The sequence below is a fragment of the Rhinolophus sinicus genome, chromosome X, assembly GCF_036562045.2.
Source record: "Rhinolophus sinicus isolate RSC01 chromosome X, ASM3656204v1, whole genome shotgun sequence".
NCBI lineage: Eukaryota > Metazoa > Chordata > Mammalia > Chiroptera > Rhinolophidae > Rhinolophus > Rhinolophus sinicus.
The window spans coordinates 40,000,134-40,018,640 of NC_133768.1; the positions used below are offsets into that span (position 1 = coordinate 40,000,134).

Consider the following 18,507-nt stretch of genomic DNA (forward strand, 5'->3'; position numbering starts at 1 on the left):
TCCAGGAGCACAGCTGCACAGGTCGTTTCTTAGCATCCGGTTTCCTTCTGGTTGGCTGAGACTCAAATGGTAGGTGCTCCAATCAGTCATCGGAGGACTTTAATGTAAATGAGTGTGAGGGGAGAGCCAGAGGGCTTTGTGCGGGTCTGAGAGGTCCAGTTGGTGGGCTGAGAGGAGGAAGGCCTATAGGCCATTGTCTTTCTCCTCTCAGGTGTAGAGGTCACCATGGCCCTACTTGTCGTGGCGAGGCCAGAGAAAGGGAGGATGGTGGGCTGAGGAAGGGAGGGCTTCAGATGAAGATGGGGAGATACTTGTGTTCATTATTTGAGGTATGTGGGTCCTGGACGCACCAAGATCAGCCAGCAAAGGACAGACTTGGGAGTCCTCCGTCAGGCCTGTAAAGGAGAGGGGAATCCCTTCCAAGCAGTGAGGGATGCAGCACGTATGCCCAGTGCCGCATACTTATGAATCAGCCATTGGAGTGGGGTTTGTGCAAGGTTCGGGGAGCCGAGCTGTGCGGGTCACGTTTTACTGTGCGGTTTCTTCTTTGTTGACTGAGACTCAACCAGTAGGTGCTCAGATCAGTTGTCTGAGGACTTTAAGTGTGAGTGAGGGGAGAGACAGGGGGCTTTTTGTGGGTAGGTGAGATCTGTGGCCCTGGAGGAGGAAAGTACTGGAGGTTGTTGCCTATTTTGCTTAAGGTGTAGCAGCTTCCAGGGCCCGTGTGGTTGTGGTGGGGCATGAACAAAGGTGGACGATGGGCTATGGAAGGAAGGGGGTCAGATGAGGATAGGGAAAGACTTGTGTTCATTATTTATTTGGCCAACAGAGCACAGATTCTGGAGTCCTTGTTCGGGCTCGTTAGGGGGCAGACAAATCGCCCCACACTGCGCCCACAATGCAGTGCATATGCACAGTGCTGTGTGACTTCCCATCCGCCATTAACAAGGGGTATGTGTAAGGTTAGGGGCATGGAGCTGTGAGGGTTATGTCTTTTTTTTTTGAGATTGAATTGGTTTTATTTATTGTTTGTTTTATCTTACAGTGATATTTAGATTTTTTTGTTTAACTCTTCATAAATCTTACTGAATTCTAAAGCAGCTGTCTAAAACAAAAGTATAACTGGAAAAAATTAGTATGTTTAATACATACAGCAGGAGGACAGACTTCCATGTCTGTGGCTCCATCTCTAATCATGACTAGTTTCTTAAAATGAAACTTTTCCTTTAAAAGTTTAATAACTTTTCCTTTCCCACCAGATTCAACTGTAGGCTGCATCTCATCAAAACCTGTATATTCACCATTAAAGTAGAATTTCAGCCTATTAGCAAATACATTGGTTGATGGGCCATTGAGCTTTGAAGTGACATGCTCTACAATGCTCCTAAAGCCACCAGATATTAGGAAAACCTGAACATTTTGCTCTTGTAGGCGACTTACTAACCCCCTTATGCCAGGGGTCAGGTGTGGGAGGTGTTCTGCTATGAGCCTCTGCACCTGCTCTCTGGAAGGCCGGATCAGAGCTAAGCGCTCTGCGAGGGCAGCCTTGAACAGCACTGCCCCGCTCATGGCTCGGCACGTCATTTCTGACACAGCATCCTCAACTACACAGACGTTGGCCAGCTCATCAATTCCTTCTTCTTTGATGACCATGCTGTCAACATCAAAGCATACTGCGTCAGCTGAATAGAAGAGTTTCCTCAACTCTGAGTGGGAGACCATCCTTAGAAGAATTTTACTCTCAGCGCTGCTCCTTCCGGGGTCACTGCCACCCACTGCAGGGCCGATTGCTGGCTCCCACGCTCAGGCGCGTGGCTCTAGGGGAGGCGACCAGTGCAGACACGCAGAACCTTTCTTCACCAAACAATCCTATGATATCTGCTGATAAGTGCAGTGGTACCTGGTCTATTTTGCAGGTGTTTTATCTAACCTGAAGCCTGCAGAGTGGAGCTGGGAAGAAGCCCATAGCCCCACCCCTTGGAGAGGAGGGTTATGTCTTATAGCAGGTTTCTTTCTCCTTTTCTGAGACTCAACTTGTAGGTACTCATATAAGTCCTTGGAGGAGTTTAAGTGTGAGTGATTATGAGGGGAGAAACAGTGGGCTTTGTGTGCCTTGGAGGGGGATGATCTGTGGTCTGAGAGGAGGAAGGTTCTGGAGGTCGTCGGCTTTCTTCTCTCAGGCATAGCGGCCACCATGGCCCTTGTTGTGATGGGGTCGGGAGACAGGAGGATGGTGGGCTGTGGATGGGAGAGTGTCAGATGAGATGTGGGAAGACTTGTGTTATGATAGTTATTTGGTGTATGTGGGTCTGGAGGCCCCATGGTTGGCAGAGAGGGGACAGACTCAGGAACCTTCAGTCGGGCCAGTAAAGGGGTGGAGAAATCACTTCACTCAGTGTATGCAATGCAGTGCGCATGCCCAGTGGGTTTTCCTTTCTATTGGTCATTGGCGTGGGGGATGTGTTCAAGGTTTCAGGAGCCGAGTTGTGCGGGTCATGTCTTACAGTCCGATTTCTTCCTAGTTAGCTGAGACTCAACTGCTAGCATCTCAGATCAGTACTCGAGGAGTTGAAGTGTCATTGACTGTGAAAGGAGAGTCAGTGGCCTTTGTGCAGGTCGTGAAACATGATATTTGGTAGCTGAGGAGATTCTTGAGGTCATTCTCTTTCTTCCTCAGGGGTACAGGCAACTATGGCCCTTGTCCTTGTGGTGGAGGCGGGTTGAGGGAGGACAGTGGGCAGAGGAGGGTAGAGGATGAGGTGAACGAAGTGACTTGTATTGGTTATTTGAGGGATGTGCTGACTCGGGAGTCTTCCGTGAGGCTTTTAAGGGGATGGAGAAATCACACTCCATCTCATGAGCAATGCAGTGTGCATGACCAGTTCGGTGTGCCTTTCCATTGGTCATTGGTGTGAGTGTTGTGTGTGTGCTAGGTTCTGGAAGCCGAGCTGTGCGAGTCGCAACTTACAGCCTGGTTTCTTCTTCGTTGGCGAAGACTCAACAAGTAGGTGCTTAGTTAAGTTCTCCGAGGAGGTTTAAGGGTGAGTGATTATGCAGGGAGAGACAGCGGGCTTCGTGTGCCTCGGAGCAGCACCCTCTGTGGCCTGAGAGGAGGAAGGTCCTGGACGTCTTCGTCTTTCTTCTCTTGGGCATAGCGGCCTCCATGGCCCTTGTGGTGGGGTCGGGAGAAGGGAGCATGGTGGACTGCGGAGGCGGAGGGCGTCAGATGAAGATCTGGGGTGACTTGTTAGTTATTTGATGTATGTGGGTCTGGAGGCCCCACAAATGGCAGAGAGAGGACAGGCTCGGGAATGTTCGGTCAGGTTCGTAAGGGGGTGGGGAATTCGCCCCGCCCCTCGTGTGCCACGCAGTGCGCATGCCCAGTTTGGCGTAACTTCCCATCGGCCATTGGTGTAGGTGTGTGCGTGCGACATCTTACAGTTGGTTTCTTCGTCTTGGCTAAGCGTCAACTGGTAGGGGCTCAGATAAGTACTCCGAGGGGGTTTAAGTGTGATTGAGAGGCGAGAGATAGCGGGCTTCGTGTGCCTCGGAGCAGCACCCTCTGTGGCCTGAGGAGGAACGTCCTGGAGGTCTTCGTCTTTCTCTCAGGCATAGCGGCCTCCATGGCCCTTGTGTTGGGGTTGGGAGAAGGGAACATGGGCTGCGGAGGGGGAGGGCATCAGATGAAGTCACGGGGAGACTTGTTCGTTGTTCGTTATTTGGTGTATGTGGGTCTGGAGGCCCCACAATTGGCAGAAAGAGGACAGGCTCGGGAGTGTTCGGTCAGGTTCGTAAGGGGGTGGGGAATTCGCCCCGCCCCTCGTGTGCCACGTAGTGCGCATGCCCAGTTTGGCGTAACTTCCCATCGGCCATTGGTGTAGGTGTGTGCGTGCGACATCTTGCAGTTGGTTTCTTCGTCTTGGCTAAGCATCAACTGGTAGGGGCTCAGATGAGTACTCTGAGGGGGTTTAAGTGTGATTGAGAGGCGAGAGATAGCGGGCTTCGTGTGCCTCGGAGCAGCACCCTCTGTGGCCTGAGAGGAGGAAGGTCCTGGACGTCTTCGTCTTTCTTCTCTTGCCCAGTATGGCGTAACTTCCCATCGGCCATTGGTGTAGGTGTGTGCGTGCGACATCTTACAGTTGGTTTCTTCGTCTTGGCTAAGCGTCAACTGGTAGGGGCTCAGATAAGTACTCCGAGGGGGTTTAAGTGTGATTGAGAGGCAAGAGACAGCGGGCTTCGTGTGCCTCGGAGCAGCACCCTCTGTGGCCTGAGGAGGAACGTCCTGGACGTCTTCGTCTTTCTCTCGGGCATAGCGGCCTCCATGGCCCTTGTGTTGGGGTTGGGAGAAGGGAACATGGGCTGCGGAGGGGGAGGGCGTCAGATGAAGTCACGGGGAGACTTGTTCGTTATTTGGTGTATGTGGGTCTGGAGGCCCCACAATTGGCAGAAAGAGGACAGGCTCGGGAGTGTTCGGTCAGGTTCGGAAGGGGGTGGGGAATTCGCCCCCCCCTCGTGTGCCACGCAGTGCGCATGCCCAGTTTGGCGTAACTTCCCATCAGCCATTGGTGTGTGTGCGTGCGAGGGTCGGGTTTTCAAGGTATGCGAGTTCCGTCTTACAGTTGGTTTCTTCTTCTTGACTAAGCGTCAACTGGTAGGGGCTCAGATGAGTACTCTGAGGGGGTTTACGTGTGATTGAGAGGTGAGAGACAGCGGGCTTCGTGTGCCTCGGATCAGCACCCTCTGTGGCCTGAGAGGAGGAAGGTCCTGGACGTCTTCGTCTTTCTTCTCTTGCGCGTAGCGGCCACCATGGCCCTTGTGTTGGGGTCGTTAGAAGGGAGTATGGTGGGCTGCGGAGGCAGAGGGCGTCAGATGAAGACCCGGGGTGACTTGTTAGTTATTTGGTGTATGTGGGTCTGGAGGCCCCACAATGGGCAGAGAGAGGACAGGCTCGGGAGTGTTCGGTCAGGTTCGTAAGGGGGTGGGGAATTCGCCCCGCCCCTCGTGTGCCACGCAGTGCGCATGCCCAGTTCGACCTGCCTTTCCATCTACCATTTGGCGTTGGTGGTGCGTGCAATGTTAGGGAGCTGAGCTGTCCGGTTTTCTACTATGTTGTTTATTCCTAGTTGGCTAAGACTTAACTTGTAGGTGCTCAGATCAGTCCCCGGTGGTGTTTATCTGTGATTGAGTGTGAAGGGTGAGGCAGTGGTCTTTTTACATGTATGGAGGTGGTGTCTTTGTCCTCTGAGGAAGGTTCCCGATGTCGTCGTCTTTCTCTCAGATATAGTGTATGCTTCGGGCTTGTTGTTATGGCTGGGTGGGTAGACGGACGACATTGATTTGAAGAGGGGAGGGGGAGCAGATGAAGATAGGGAGAGACGTGTTTGTTTTTTGAGGAATTGGTTGGGTGGAGGCACTAGTATCAGTGACAGTCTTGGGCTTCCTGGAATGGGCATGTAAGGGGTTAGAGAATGGTCACCTGGCAGGAAGCAGTACACAGTGAATTTCCCAGTGCTTCATGTTTGCCATCGACCAAGCCCCATTGGGTTGGGGGGTGTGCAGTTTGGGTCTCCTAGCTGTGCGGTTTCATCTTTCAGTAAGGTTTTATCTTTGTTGACTGAGATTCAAGTGGTAGGTGCTCATATAAGCCCTTCAAGGCATTTAAGTGTGATTGTGAGGAGAGAGACAGTGAGCTTCGTGTGAGTCGGAGCAGTGCAATGTGTGGCCTTAGAGGAAGAAGGTTCTGGAAGTCCTCCTCTTTCTCCTCTCAGATGTAGTGGTCATCATGGCCATTGTTGTTGTGGGGCCAGAACAAAGGAGGATGGTGGGTGCCATAAGGGAGGGCATCAGATGAAATTCAGGAGAGACTTTGGGGTGTTGTTTTAGGTCTATGGTTCCTCAAGACACCAAAACTACTCAGAGGTCACTTGGGGAGTCCTTTGTGGGTCCCTCAACAGGACCGGGTGGGCCATAAAGGAAGTATTTAGATACCCACATGGTGTGGGTTGGTAACAGTGTCCCCGAGATTTGTAGTGCACCGAGGGGAGTGCCAACAGAGAAGAATCCCACATCGGGCCTATGTTGCAGCCATTCAGGTCTACCATTTTAGTGCAAAAATAGCCATGGACAATATGTAAACAAGAGTCTTGCCATGTGCCACAAGTAGTAGTTGCTCAAGTGTTCGTTCTCTAGTAGTAGTTTCTTGAGTGTGTCTATGATTGTGAATCAAGTTGTGAAACCAGACATCAGAAATACATTCTTTTACCATGTACCTTAAGGTGATTCTCTGTCAGTTTGGCCACGACATAAACAATTACCCTTTCAAGCTGCCATATTTAGTGATTGGAAAGTATGCACAATTTACCTTGAAACTTATTTTGAAAGTATTTTCAGTATTAAGAAACGTACACATTACCATTTGGCCATGGAAGTGTTCAAATACAGACTTCCTCTAAGTGCATTTTCTAATCACAATATTCTGTTTTCAGTGGTGAAATATGAGTCAGCGACCAAGGTCAACATTCAAATCTAGAAAAAGATGGGATGACCAAAAATCTTCCGGGCAGGTTTTGTCTGCGATTGTAAGTGCTTTTAACATTTGATGTTTATTAGTAGAAATTAATTTTTGTAAAAATGTTTTTCAGCTAGTTTAGATACACTGATAAAGGTGTTCCATGTTGATGAGGAACATTAATCCTGGTGGATTGCATTCTGGTATTGCCTGGATGGCATGCTATTGTGTTCCGGGGACATACACCTGATGACTTCCTTCTTACGCTTATTAACAACATTGCACAGCTCCATCCCAACTTAGATTAAAATAGCTTCCAAAGTTCTTGTGGGCAATTCTTTCCTTGAAATAGACTCTCTGAGGGAAGAGTAATTTTACTAAGAATAAGTATATTGAGTTGCATTGGAGAAATGTTTTTAGATTTACTTATAGTCAAATATATCTATGTATTCTGTATATTTATATTATTGAATTGAATTAGTAACAAAACTTTTCATTTGCACACACACATGCACCCCTAGGCTCAGCAGCTCGGCGATGAGCAACGTGAAGAGAAGCCACCAACTAAGAGTCAGGATGTTACTCCTGATCAAGAGAGAGAAGTTGAAGGAGCAGCTGTGGTTCAAGGTGAAGGAAAAGGGAAGAAGAATGCCTGTTGGGTGGGTGTGTGGGTGTCTGTGCACCTTGTGCATTATGCTATACAAATAACAGGAGGAAAGAAAACAATAGAAAATGACCTCAAACATTGCCTGAAAATTGGCTGGAAAAATTAAGAGTATAATTTGCAGTTTCAGGCAATCCCCCACTATGATAAATTTTACACATTTTATAATTTATGAGAAAATTGAGGATCAAGAATTGTGTTTATCAAAGAGTACTTGATTGTTAAATACAAAATTTGTATTTAATACAAAATTTGTAAAGTTGGTGTTCTCCTACCTTTTCTGTTGTTAAAAAAAAAAGTGATTTTGCTTAAAATACTTCAAACTTAATTTTCTGTACTATAATGTAGCCCAGTACTGTCCCAGGAATAGACAGTTCAGTGGAGTAGGATAGAGACTCCAGAAATGAGTCAATGAGGGCTACTGTTCCTATAGGTACATATTTTTTAATATGGTAAGTTTGATAAAAGCTAGATAATTCAGGATATTGGCATGTAGGTAGTTGATTTAGTATGATTTTTTAAAGTAATTTTTAAAATATTATAGTTGACATACAATATTAGTTTCAGGTGTACAACATAGTGGTTAGATGTTTATATATATAACTTGTGAAGCTATCTCCCCGACAAATCTAGTACCCATCTGACACCACACATAGTTATTACAATATAATTGACTATATTTCTTGGCTATACTTTACTCTCCATAATTATTTTGTAACTGCCAATTTGTATTTCTTAATCCCTTCCCCTTTTTTACTCACCCCCTACAACCTCCCTCCCAGCTGGCAACCCTCAAAATGTTCTTTGTATCTACGAGTTTGTTTGTTTTTGTTTGTTCGTTTATTTTATTATTTAGTTTCCACATATATGTGAAATCATATTGCATCTGTCTTTCTCTGTCTGACATGCCCCACTCAGCACAATACACTCTAGGTCCATCCATGTTGTTGCAGATGGCAAGGTTTTGTACTTTTATATGGCTGAGTACTATTCCATTGTATATATGTACCAATTCTTTATCCATTCATCCATTGATGGACACCCAGGTTGCCTCCATATATTGGCTATTGTAAATAATCCTACAATGAACATGTGGTTACACATGTCCCTTCGAAGTAGTGTTTTGGGGTTTTTCAGATAAATACCCAGAAGTGGATTACTGGATCCTTCTTTGTTTCTTCTTATAGCCTTTGTTTTAAAGTCTATTTTGTCTGGTATAAGTATTGCTACCCCAGTTTTTGTTTTTTCTTTTTTTGCATTTCCATTATCATGTAATATATTTTTCTATCCCTGTACTTTCAGTCTGGGTGTGTCTTTCTATCTGAAGTGAGTCTCATGTAGGCAGCATACGTAAGGGTCTTGTTTTCTTGTTTATTCAGCCATCCTATCTTTTATTGGAGTATTGAAACCATTTACATTTAAAGCAGTTGTTGATATGTGGTTATTCATACCATTTTCATATTTTTGATCTTATTTTTCTTTTTAAAGAAGACTAACATTTTTTGTAATACAGGTTTGATATTGATGAACTCGTTTAGCTTTTCTTGTTTGGGAAGCTCTTTATCCTTCGATTCTAAATGATAGCTTTGCTGGTTAGAGTAATCTTGGTTTTGTAGGTCCTTGCTTTTTCATCACTTTAAATATTTCATGCCAGTCATTCTGGCCTGCAAAGTTTCTGTTGAGAAATGAGCTGACAGTCTTATGGGAACGCCCTTATAGCTGCCCCTCCAGCCCTTGCCCTAAAGCCAGACAATTTGGTTGCTCCCTATATGTTCCTGACAACTTTCAAACTGCTGCCCCAGTGCTGGAGCTCAGAATGAGAGAGTCTATCAGAGAGTAAGTCTGTGTGTGGGCCCTTTAAGGGAATGCCTGGGATTCCAGCTGCCCTCCCTCTCACTCAGCCACAGTCTCTGCTGGTTTTCACAGCCAGAGATTATGGGGACTTCTCTTCCCAGCATTGGAACCGTGGTCTGGAGATCCTGGTGTAGGGCTGGGACCCCTCGCTCTTCTGGGAGGACCTCTGCAGCTGAAATATCCCTTGCAATTTTTAACTGCCACACGTGGGTGTGGGACCAGCTCGTTCTGAGTATCCATGCTTACCAGTCTCCAGGTGACTTCTTCTGTTTTCCTTAGTTGTAGGACTTCTGTTCAGCTAGACTTCAGGAGATTCTCAGTGATGGTTGTTCTGTCGTTTAGTTGTAATTTTGATGTGGTTGTGAGAGGAGGTACACAGTGTTTACCTACCCCGCTGTTTTCACCAGAAATCTCCTGGTTCAGTTTTTTTTTTTTATTAGTTTCAGGTGTACAAAACAACATAATGATTAGAAATTTACAGCATCTCACAAAGTGATAACCCCAACTAGTCTACTACCCATCTGACACCATACATAGTTACTACAATACCACTGACTATATACCCTAGGCTGTACTTTATATCCCATGACTGTATATATACACACACACACGCACACACACAGAGGGTGCCAAAAAATTTATACACATTTTAAGACACGTAAAGGCTATTAAATTTGTAATACTCAATATATGCCAATAACAAAAGATGGATACAAGTCATGTTTGACTTCTGCAATTACAAGAGGTGCTCAAAGTGATTACCTTCAGCATCCAGACACTTCTGATTATGGTGAACTATTTGAGCAACGTTGACCAACGTGTCCACTTGTATACATTTTTTTGGCACCTTTGGTATATTATAGTTGACATTCAGTAATTATTTTATATTGGTTTCAGTTGTACAGTGCAGTGGCTAGGCATTTATATAATCCATGAAGCGATCCCCTCGATAAGTCTAGTACCCATATGTCACCATACATAGTCTTTATAACATTATTGACTATATTCCCCACACTGTATTTTACATCCCTGTGGCTATTTTGTAACTACCAACTTGCACTACTAATCCCTTAACCGTTCTCGTCCATCCCCGCAAATCCTTTCCCATCTAGCAACCACAGTTTGTTCTCTGTGTCTATGAGTCTATTTCAGTTTTGTTTGCTCATGCATTCTGTTCTTGAGATTTCACATATAAGTGAGATCATATGGTATTTATCTTTTCTCTGTCTGACTTCACTTAGCATATGATCCTCTAGGTCCATCCATGTTGTTGCCTAGTACAGTATTTTTTAAGTGGCTTTTAAAAAGAGGTTAAATCTTTCTGTGGTTAGAAAAATCAAAAGATTAATTATCCTAAGATTAACATAAAACAGAATTTATTTCTCCCAGGTAAAAACATTACATAATTCAGGCCAGTGTTAAAGATTTCTAGAATATTTCTTTACCCCACTTCCTTTATTCTCATTGTGAAACAGTGTATTTGCTGTTATTCATAAATAATTTTATTGTGATTTTTGGTACTTTATTTTACATGGAATTTATAGAAAGTTACATATAGAGCCTTTGGACCTAATTATAACTTTAAGAAAGGAATAGGAGATGGGTGTCACAACTATAAGATTTGGCATAGCCCGACAAATCTACTCAGATAATCCTTACATTTTAATTGTAATGAAAATTTTATCCATGGTGTATACTTCGTAGAGAGTTGATGCTCACTGCTCTAAGTACACTATGGCAAAATGCAGGAATTATACGTATGATTTATCCTTAGACTGTCATTTAAAATAAAGGTTTCATAATACAAGAAAACAAATGTATAAAGTCCATTTTTAGTTGCTTCTAATGTTGCAAAAATAACTCCTTACTACACTTAAAAATGGTTAAGATGGTACATTTTATGTTTTTAAACCACAATTAAAGGTAAAGTAATTTCTGCTTTTTTTGAAGTACAATGTAGTTGTTATATATTCCTTTTAATTTTTAGTTTATAGTTCCAAAACATAAAATTTACAGAAAAGTTACAAGAACAGTGCAATTAACTCATATACTTTTTACCCAGGTTTACTGATTGTTAATAGTTTTTACCACATTGGCTTCATATCCTCTTCCCTTCCCTTCCCACACACACATAGACACACACACTTATTGATATGTTTAATATTAATGCTGAAATATTAAAAGTTTCAACTATTATCACCCTAGGTACTTCAGTGTGTATATATCCTAAGAACAAAGGAAAAGGTCATTCTCTTAGCTAATCACTGTACAAGTAACAAAATCAGGAACTTTGACAATGAGAAAATTTAATATGCATTTAATATGCAGTGTATATTCAAATTTGTTCTGATAATTTCCTTTATACCATTTATTTTAAAATCCAGAGTGCAGTCTAGGATCATGCATTGCATTTAGTTGTCAAGTGTATTTAGTCTCCTTTAATGTGGAACAGTTCTTTAATTTTTGTCATTCATGACAGTGACATTTTGGAAGAGGACAGACCAGTCGTTTTGCAGAATGTTCATCAGCTGGGCTTTTTAATGCATTTCTTAAGGACTTTTTTTTTTTTCACTCAATGTGTATTGGTATCTACTCATGCCATGTAACATGCTAAGTACTAATGAGAGACATGATTTCAGCATTGAGTTCACAATCTAGTCATACTCAAACAAATCGCTGATAAGTATAGTACAAGTACAATACAGATATGCACAAAGCACCTAAGTTGTCTGAGGGCAGTCTTGGGAAAGGAAGAGGGTAATATGACCTTGCTTTCCAGTTTCCAGTAATAGACTCCTAAAGTAATGCTCTTGTGATTCTTAGGCATTACATTTATTACCACACTAGCCTCAGGCTTTCATTTAATAACACTGAGGGAATAAATCTTACCTCCTTATTCATAGCTCATATTTTTCTTCTTAAATTGATAATCTTTTTATTTGCAAGAGCCTGCCCTGGAAGCTATTCCGCAGGAACTGGCTTATCCGAAGACTGGGCGTGAGCGTGGAGATGGTCCTGATGTCAAGGCGAAGGAACCATCAGATCCAGAGCCCACTGATAATGTGCCGGAAGCAGGTATGTGATCCATGCATGCACATTATAGAGTGTCTGTTTTGCACAATAGTATATTTTTAATATAAGGGTAACATTACTGCTACTTTAATAACAGAGTTCAAATATAAAGATTATTTGAGTGTAGTTCAGCCCTCAAATGCCTGACTTACAGATTATCAGGTACAAAAATAAATTAGATCAAAGCTATATTGAGTTATAAAATATGAAAGCATTTTTTATTTTTAGAGGTAAGAATTTTAACCAACAGCTAATAACAATTTCAGATACTTTTATAGAGATCTTTTAAATACATAATTATTTGTAACACATACCAGTTTGTATGAAATAAGCTGAGGCTTATTTGTACTACTAGCTTTACCATAATTTGTGTGATTCTAGGCAAATCCCTTAACTTATAAACCCATCTTTGCTGTTATAAAAACAGTGAAATCAAATCAGATATGTTAAAACAGGTGTAAAACATAGTGATTATTTCAGGTGTGAAACGTAGTGATTAGACATTTATGTACCTTGCGAAAAGTTACCCCAGTGAGTCTAGTACCCATCTACCCACTGTCAGTCTTAATGAGTTATTGCTCTAAATAAAATGTGGACACTATGATATAATCACCTCTAACCATGTCAAATGTGACACGAAAAGTATTTACCGTGAGTCATTAATTGATAAGATTTGAAGTTCAAAGACCATAACTGAAGTACTGCCCAAGTAATCAACTGAAGTATGTTTCACATGTGTGTTTTCCAAATTGCTAACCATTAATTACACAGCTTCTGTGAATTTAAAGGAAGCACTTGATGTTTAGGGAAGAATTATCCTGCATTATTAGTCTTCTAAATGTTTTTACTTTACATTCCTGATCCATTCCTTTAGACTGTGCATTAAAAGGTAGTTTCAGGGGCCGGCCTGGTGGCTCAGGCGGTTGGAGCTCTGTGCTCCTAACTCCGAAGGCTGCCGGTTCGATTCCCACATGGGCCAGTGGGCTCTCAATCACAAGGTTGCCAGTTCAACTGCTTGACTCCCACAAGGGATGGTGGGCTCTGCCCCCTGCAACTAAGATTGAACACGGCACCTTGAGCTGAGCTGCCACTGAGCTCCCGGATGGCTCAGTTGGTTGTCGTGTGTCCTCTCAACCACAAGGTTGCCGCTTCAACTCTGCAAGGGATGGTGGGCTGTGCCCCCTGCAGCTAGCAATGACAACTGGATCTGGAGCTGAGCTGCGCCCTCCACAACTAAGATTGAAAGGACAACAACTTGACTTGGAAAAAGAGTCTTGGAAGTACACACTGAACCCCAATAAAGTCCTGTTCCCCTTCCCCAATTAAAAAAAAAGTTACAGGTCAAGTAAGTTTTAAAAAAAGGTAGTTTCAGACTACTTTCAAGAACCTATTGAATGTGGCTAGAATGTACTCACAGGAAGAAAGATAGCTTTAAATATATATGTTTTAAAAAAGAAAAAGATAATGAGTTACATGAGCATTTAATACAAAAAGTAATAAAAGGCATCAAAATAAACAAGGGAAAAGGGAGACATGCTTATTAATAGATAAGTATGAATCATTAGGGAAAGGAACAGTAATCTAAATGATAGATTGCTCTTTTAGAAAATGTCTGTGAATAGAAGGTCCACTAGTACATAATTTTTTTTTATTTTATTTTATTGGGGAATATTGGGGAACAGTGTGTTTCTCCAGGGCCCATCAGCTCCAAGTCGTCGTCCTTCAGTCTAGTTGTAGAGGGTGCAGATCAGCTCCAAGTCCAGTCGCCGTTTTCAATCTTTAGTTGCAGAGGCTCAGCCCACCATCCCATGAGGGAATTGAACCGGCAACCTTATTGTTGAGAGCTCGCGCTCTAACCAGCTGAGCCATCCGGCTGCCCCTCTGGAAGCTCAGCGGCAGCTCGTTGTCTTCAATCCAATTGTGGAGGGTGCAGCTCACTGGCCCATGTGGGAATCTAGCCGGCAACCCTGTTGTTCAGAGCTCGCGCTTTAACCACCTGAGCCATCTGGCCGCCCCCGTAGTACACAGTCTTGAATCACACAGACAAAGGCCAAGTATACACAATAAGGAATATGAACAAGACACTAACAGATATTGAGTGTATTACATAATTATACATACATGCATATATACATACCTGTATGTTTGGCTTTTCAAGTTTTTTTTTTCTCTTTCCCTTTCCCCCATCCCTCCTTTCATTCCTCCTTTTTTTGCCACACTGTGAGAAATGGTACTGTTTCTCCTTCACAGTTTCATGTTACCTTTGATGATAATGGCTTAAAATTAGTGTGACTATATAATTTATTGTACAAATTGGAAAGGTCTTAAGCATGAAAAGAAGCAGTATTCATAGTTATAGCAGGAGTATGGATGAAAATAGACACATGATTACCCTACTTTAAACAACCACATAAGGGCTAAACTGGCTCAAAGTAAGAGTTTTGCATTTTTCCACAACAAAGCCAAAAAAATGCAATATTAGTCTTTCTAATAAGCAATGCCATGCCTGACAGTACTGTTTTAGGTATCCTATATTCAGAACATTTTTTTCCAGGTCAAAACATTTATTAAATGATTCTTCTAAATAGTTTCTTTTCTTAGATTTTTTTTTCATGTTATTTGATTGGAGTTTTACTAAAAGTGTAACATTTTTTACTTTCTACTTAAAACTACCTCTGAAGAGATGTATTGGGTTTAATCTGTTCTGAACTTGAACAGTGATTTTCTGTACCACGTGAAGAGTGGTGTGTAACGTTGTTCATGTGGCTGAGTGTCTACCTTCAAAGTCTCTATAGAGGTTTAACTGGATGTATGACAAGGGGTCATCCTTAGGGTTCTGGTTTTAGTCCATTTTATAAAACTAAAACTGTAGTGTCCTTTGTATGCTTTTAGTATCATCTAAATAAAGTTCTGCTGTGTAATGTTCCCAACTATTATGTTTATCTTACAGGGGGTGGACGTCCACAGGTTTAAACGAAGATGAGCTGAAACCATGTGGGCTGTTCTTGTGTTGGAAATTTGACTGTTAAAATTCTCTCAATAAAGATTGGCAGTTTTGTCCAAAGAAGTCTTGCATGTCTTTTGTTAAATGTATTCCTAGATATTTGATGTTGTTGAAAATTGTATCTTTTTTGAAATTTTATATTTTGTTTGAATTGGTATTTAGAGAGACAGTTTTTGTGTATTGCTTTTTTTATCCAGCAACCTTGCTAAATATGCTTATTAATTCCAAAAGTTTACCTTTTAGATCCTTTCCAATTTTCAACATACATGATCATATCATCTTTGAATAATAATTTTGTTCATGCCATTTTAAACATTAAATCTTTTCTCATTTTTAAATGGCATTAGGCAGACCTACCCAATACAGTGTTGGATAGAACTGGTGATAGTGGACCATCCTTGTCTTACCCTTTTCAGAAATAGAAAAATGTCAACATTTCACCATGATATTTACTGTACTTTTTAAAGTTAGTCTACTCTATTCCTAGTTTGTTAGAGTATTAGTCTTGAAGAAAACATTTATAGTACATTTATTGAGATGATCATCAGATTTTTTCTCTATTAATCTGTCAATGTGCTGAATTACATAGGTAAATTCCTCTGTGTAAACAAACCTTGTATTCCTGGGGTGGGGCAGAAATTTGTCATGATATATTATTCTTCTGAATAATTACATCTTAATCATTTGTTTATGATGTTTATGTATTATCTCAAGAGAGACATTAGTGTATACTTTTATTTTATGTACTGTGTTTCTTGGACTTGAGTACTTAAGTTACACTAGATTCCTAAGTGAATTGGTATGTAAAATCTCTTCTAGTCTCTGGAATGGAAGTCTCTGTAGGGCTTGGAGGAATGTAGTTCCCCTGTTCAGCTGTTTCTGGATTCCATGTCTCTTTGTAGTGCTGGACCCCACTTATAGGTGAGTGACAGGGAAGCTCCAGGTCCCCGTCACTTCAGCCTTGGTGAGGTGCCATCTTCCCCGCAAGACACCTCTAGTGACGCCGTGGCTCTGAAAGTGACCTGCTCCTGTGTCTGTGATGATATTAATCTCCCACACACAGTTAGACGTCATGTCTCTGTTAAGTGGCCTGGATAATTTCTATCTGTGTGACATGGTGGTGAATGGGCTGACCGATCCCTGAGCTGTGTACAGTTATGACAATAGCTTCATTTATTGAGTTCTTTAATAACAGGAATAACTCACACTTGATAGGGTGTGTACTACCTGTTAGTTCTTTGTGCTAGGTTCTTTATATGTATATCATGTGACCATGTCAGATCCTCACAATTTGATGTAGAGTTTTCACAAAATTGGCACTTTCTGACACAAATAAGAAGCAGATTTGGGGATTCAAGTTCTAAGTTCAAAACCTTTGCTCTTAGAGTAAAAAGCTCCTGTAAGTGTTGAATACAGAACTGATGGTGTACATGATGAATTTAGTTGTAATCGGATGTTTTTATTATATATATATATATACACACACACACACACACACGTGTGTACACACACACACACACACACACACACACACACACACACATAATATTTGACCTAAAAGGCTTTGTTCTTCCTTTGAAGGATTTCCCAATATGTAGCATGCAGACCTCACATGGTGTCTTAGATTAAATCACTGATCAAAAACATTTAAAAATAATATGCTTTTCTTACCGTGCTACAGAAAAATGTAACTAGAATAGTGAAACTATTTAGGACATTTTATGGGGAGACAGAAAAGTACGGCACAAGCCTCATGGCAAAATGCCACAACATTGCTTGCAAACAAGCTTGTCTTTTCAAAGTAGAGGTGGGGAGGTAGTAGCTGCAAATCTGTTTCTTCTACAAAATCCTTCATTGGCCTGCCAGTCACCGGATCTCACTCAGAACCCCTATTACTATACACAACGACAACAAGTTAAATTTCTTTGAGTCCCCATTTGTGTCTTCACACCCCCTAAAACCAGTTCTGAAAAAAAAAGACCCTACGCAGAATCCACCCTGTTTAAAGAAGGGCACAATAGTATAAACAGTTATTTCTCCCTCTAAAAAGAAGTTTAAAAATATTCCCTGACCCCAAAGGACTGAAAATCTATTCATTCAAAAAAAAGCGAAACTAAATGTAAGGTATCCTAGTTGGCCGCAAAATGTGTGAGCAGTCCCTAGGCCACAGAGCTGAGTTGAGAAGATTAGAACCTATGTAGAAGAGGGAAAGGAACCAGGGGTACTTGTTGAGGCAAAATTACTTGGGTTCTACCTACTCTTGTCTCCTTAAAGGCTATGGCTTGAAATAGACATGGCTTTCAATCCTGGCTCTGACACACACTGATGGTGGGAAAGGTCTCTACATCCTTTGGGACTGTTTACCCATTTCTAAATTAAGAATCACAGTATTTACACTGAATGATTGCTATGATGAATAAGTGAGATAACATACCATACATACAGTGTTTGCTATAGGGTATGTCACCCTGGCAAGACAAACAGACACATAAACAAGAACAGTTGAAGTGCAAAGGAGGGGCACAGGGAAGGAACCTGGAAAACCAACAGTGGAATGGCCATGAAGCAGAAGGAAAACAGGAGACTCGTGAAATAGGTCAACTGGACTTCCCAAATCCACTGATCACTTAGGTTCACATATTTGGTTCTGTTGATAAAAGGCTGAGGAACATTTATGCCTCACATTTATTAAGAAAACTAAAATACCCAGGCTGGCAGTGTTGTGTTTGTTTAGAAAGTATTGAGAGCCTAGTCTGTTCCTCAGCCCCTTTGTATGTAGGAAGACTAGTAAATTAGCCAATGCAGCCCTTATGTGAGCGCAGATCTCAGGAAGTAGCAGTGACCAAGACTCATTATACATGTAAAAGGCAATACACTGGTACTAGATGCTTCTGGAAAAAGGGGGGTAAAGAGCACAAGCTCCCTGTGCCTTGGATTCCCAAGACCGCCCTTAGGCTTGATCTGCTAGAAGGACTCACAGGACTCAAACTGTTATACTTAAGGTTTGGTTTATTATAGTGAAAGAATACCGATTAGAATCAGCAAAGAGAAAAGCCACATGGCGTGACATCCAGGAGAAACCAGGCACAAAATTTCTTTCTGAGGTGTCCCTTCCCAGTAGAGTTGCATGGGGACATGTTTTTATATTATCCCAGCAATGATGTGTGACAACAAATGTGAGGTGTTGCTAACCAGTGAAGCTCATCTGAGCCTTTGGTGTCCACAGTTTTTATTGTGAGTCAGTCACAGGCGTGCCGAGCTTGTGGAAATGATCCCAGCTACTCAGATCCCATGTCTCCAGAGCAAAATCGGATATTCACCATAAATCACATTGTTACGATAAACTTAGCAATCCTACAGTTACAGCATGGCCCAAAGTCTCAAGCATGCAAACCTAACAGACAA

General features: G+C 42.1%; 1 protein-coding gene and 1 non-coding gene across 2 annotated transcripts; one reads left to right on the plus strand and one right to left on the minus strand.

Annotated features, from left to right (window-relative positions):
• Positions 1–843: 843 nt before the first annotated feature.
• LOC109438704 (phosphoserine phosphatase) lies at positions 844–1,855 on the minus strand. Its single transcript, XM_019718724.2, has one exon. It carries the CDS (start codon positions 1,720–1,722, stop codon positions 1,093–1,095), a length of 630 nt encoding a protein of 209 aa, XP_019574283.2. The 5' UTR covers positions 1,723–1,855; the 3' UTR covers positions 844–1,092.
• Positions 1,856–4,098: 2,243 nt separating this feature from the next.
• On the plus strand, positions 4,099–15,165 carry LOC109438710 (uncharacterized). The gene is made up of 5 exons (XR_012493399.1): positions 4,099–4,171; positions 6,486–6,578; positions 7,030–7,135; positions 11,973–12,101; positions 15,049–15,165. It is a non-coding gene; the product is annotated as an uncharacterized LOC109438710 (transcript).
• The last annotated feature ends 3,342 nt before the right edge of the window (positions 15,166–18,507 follow it).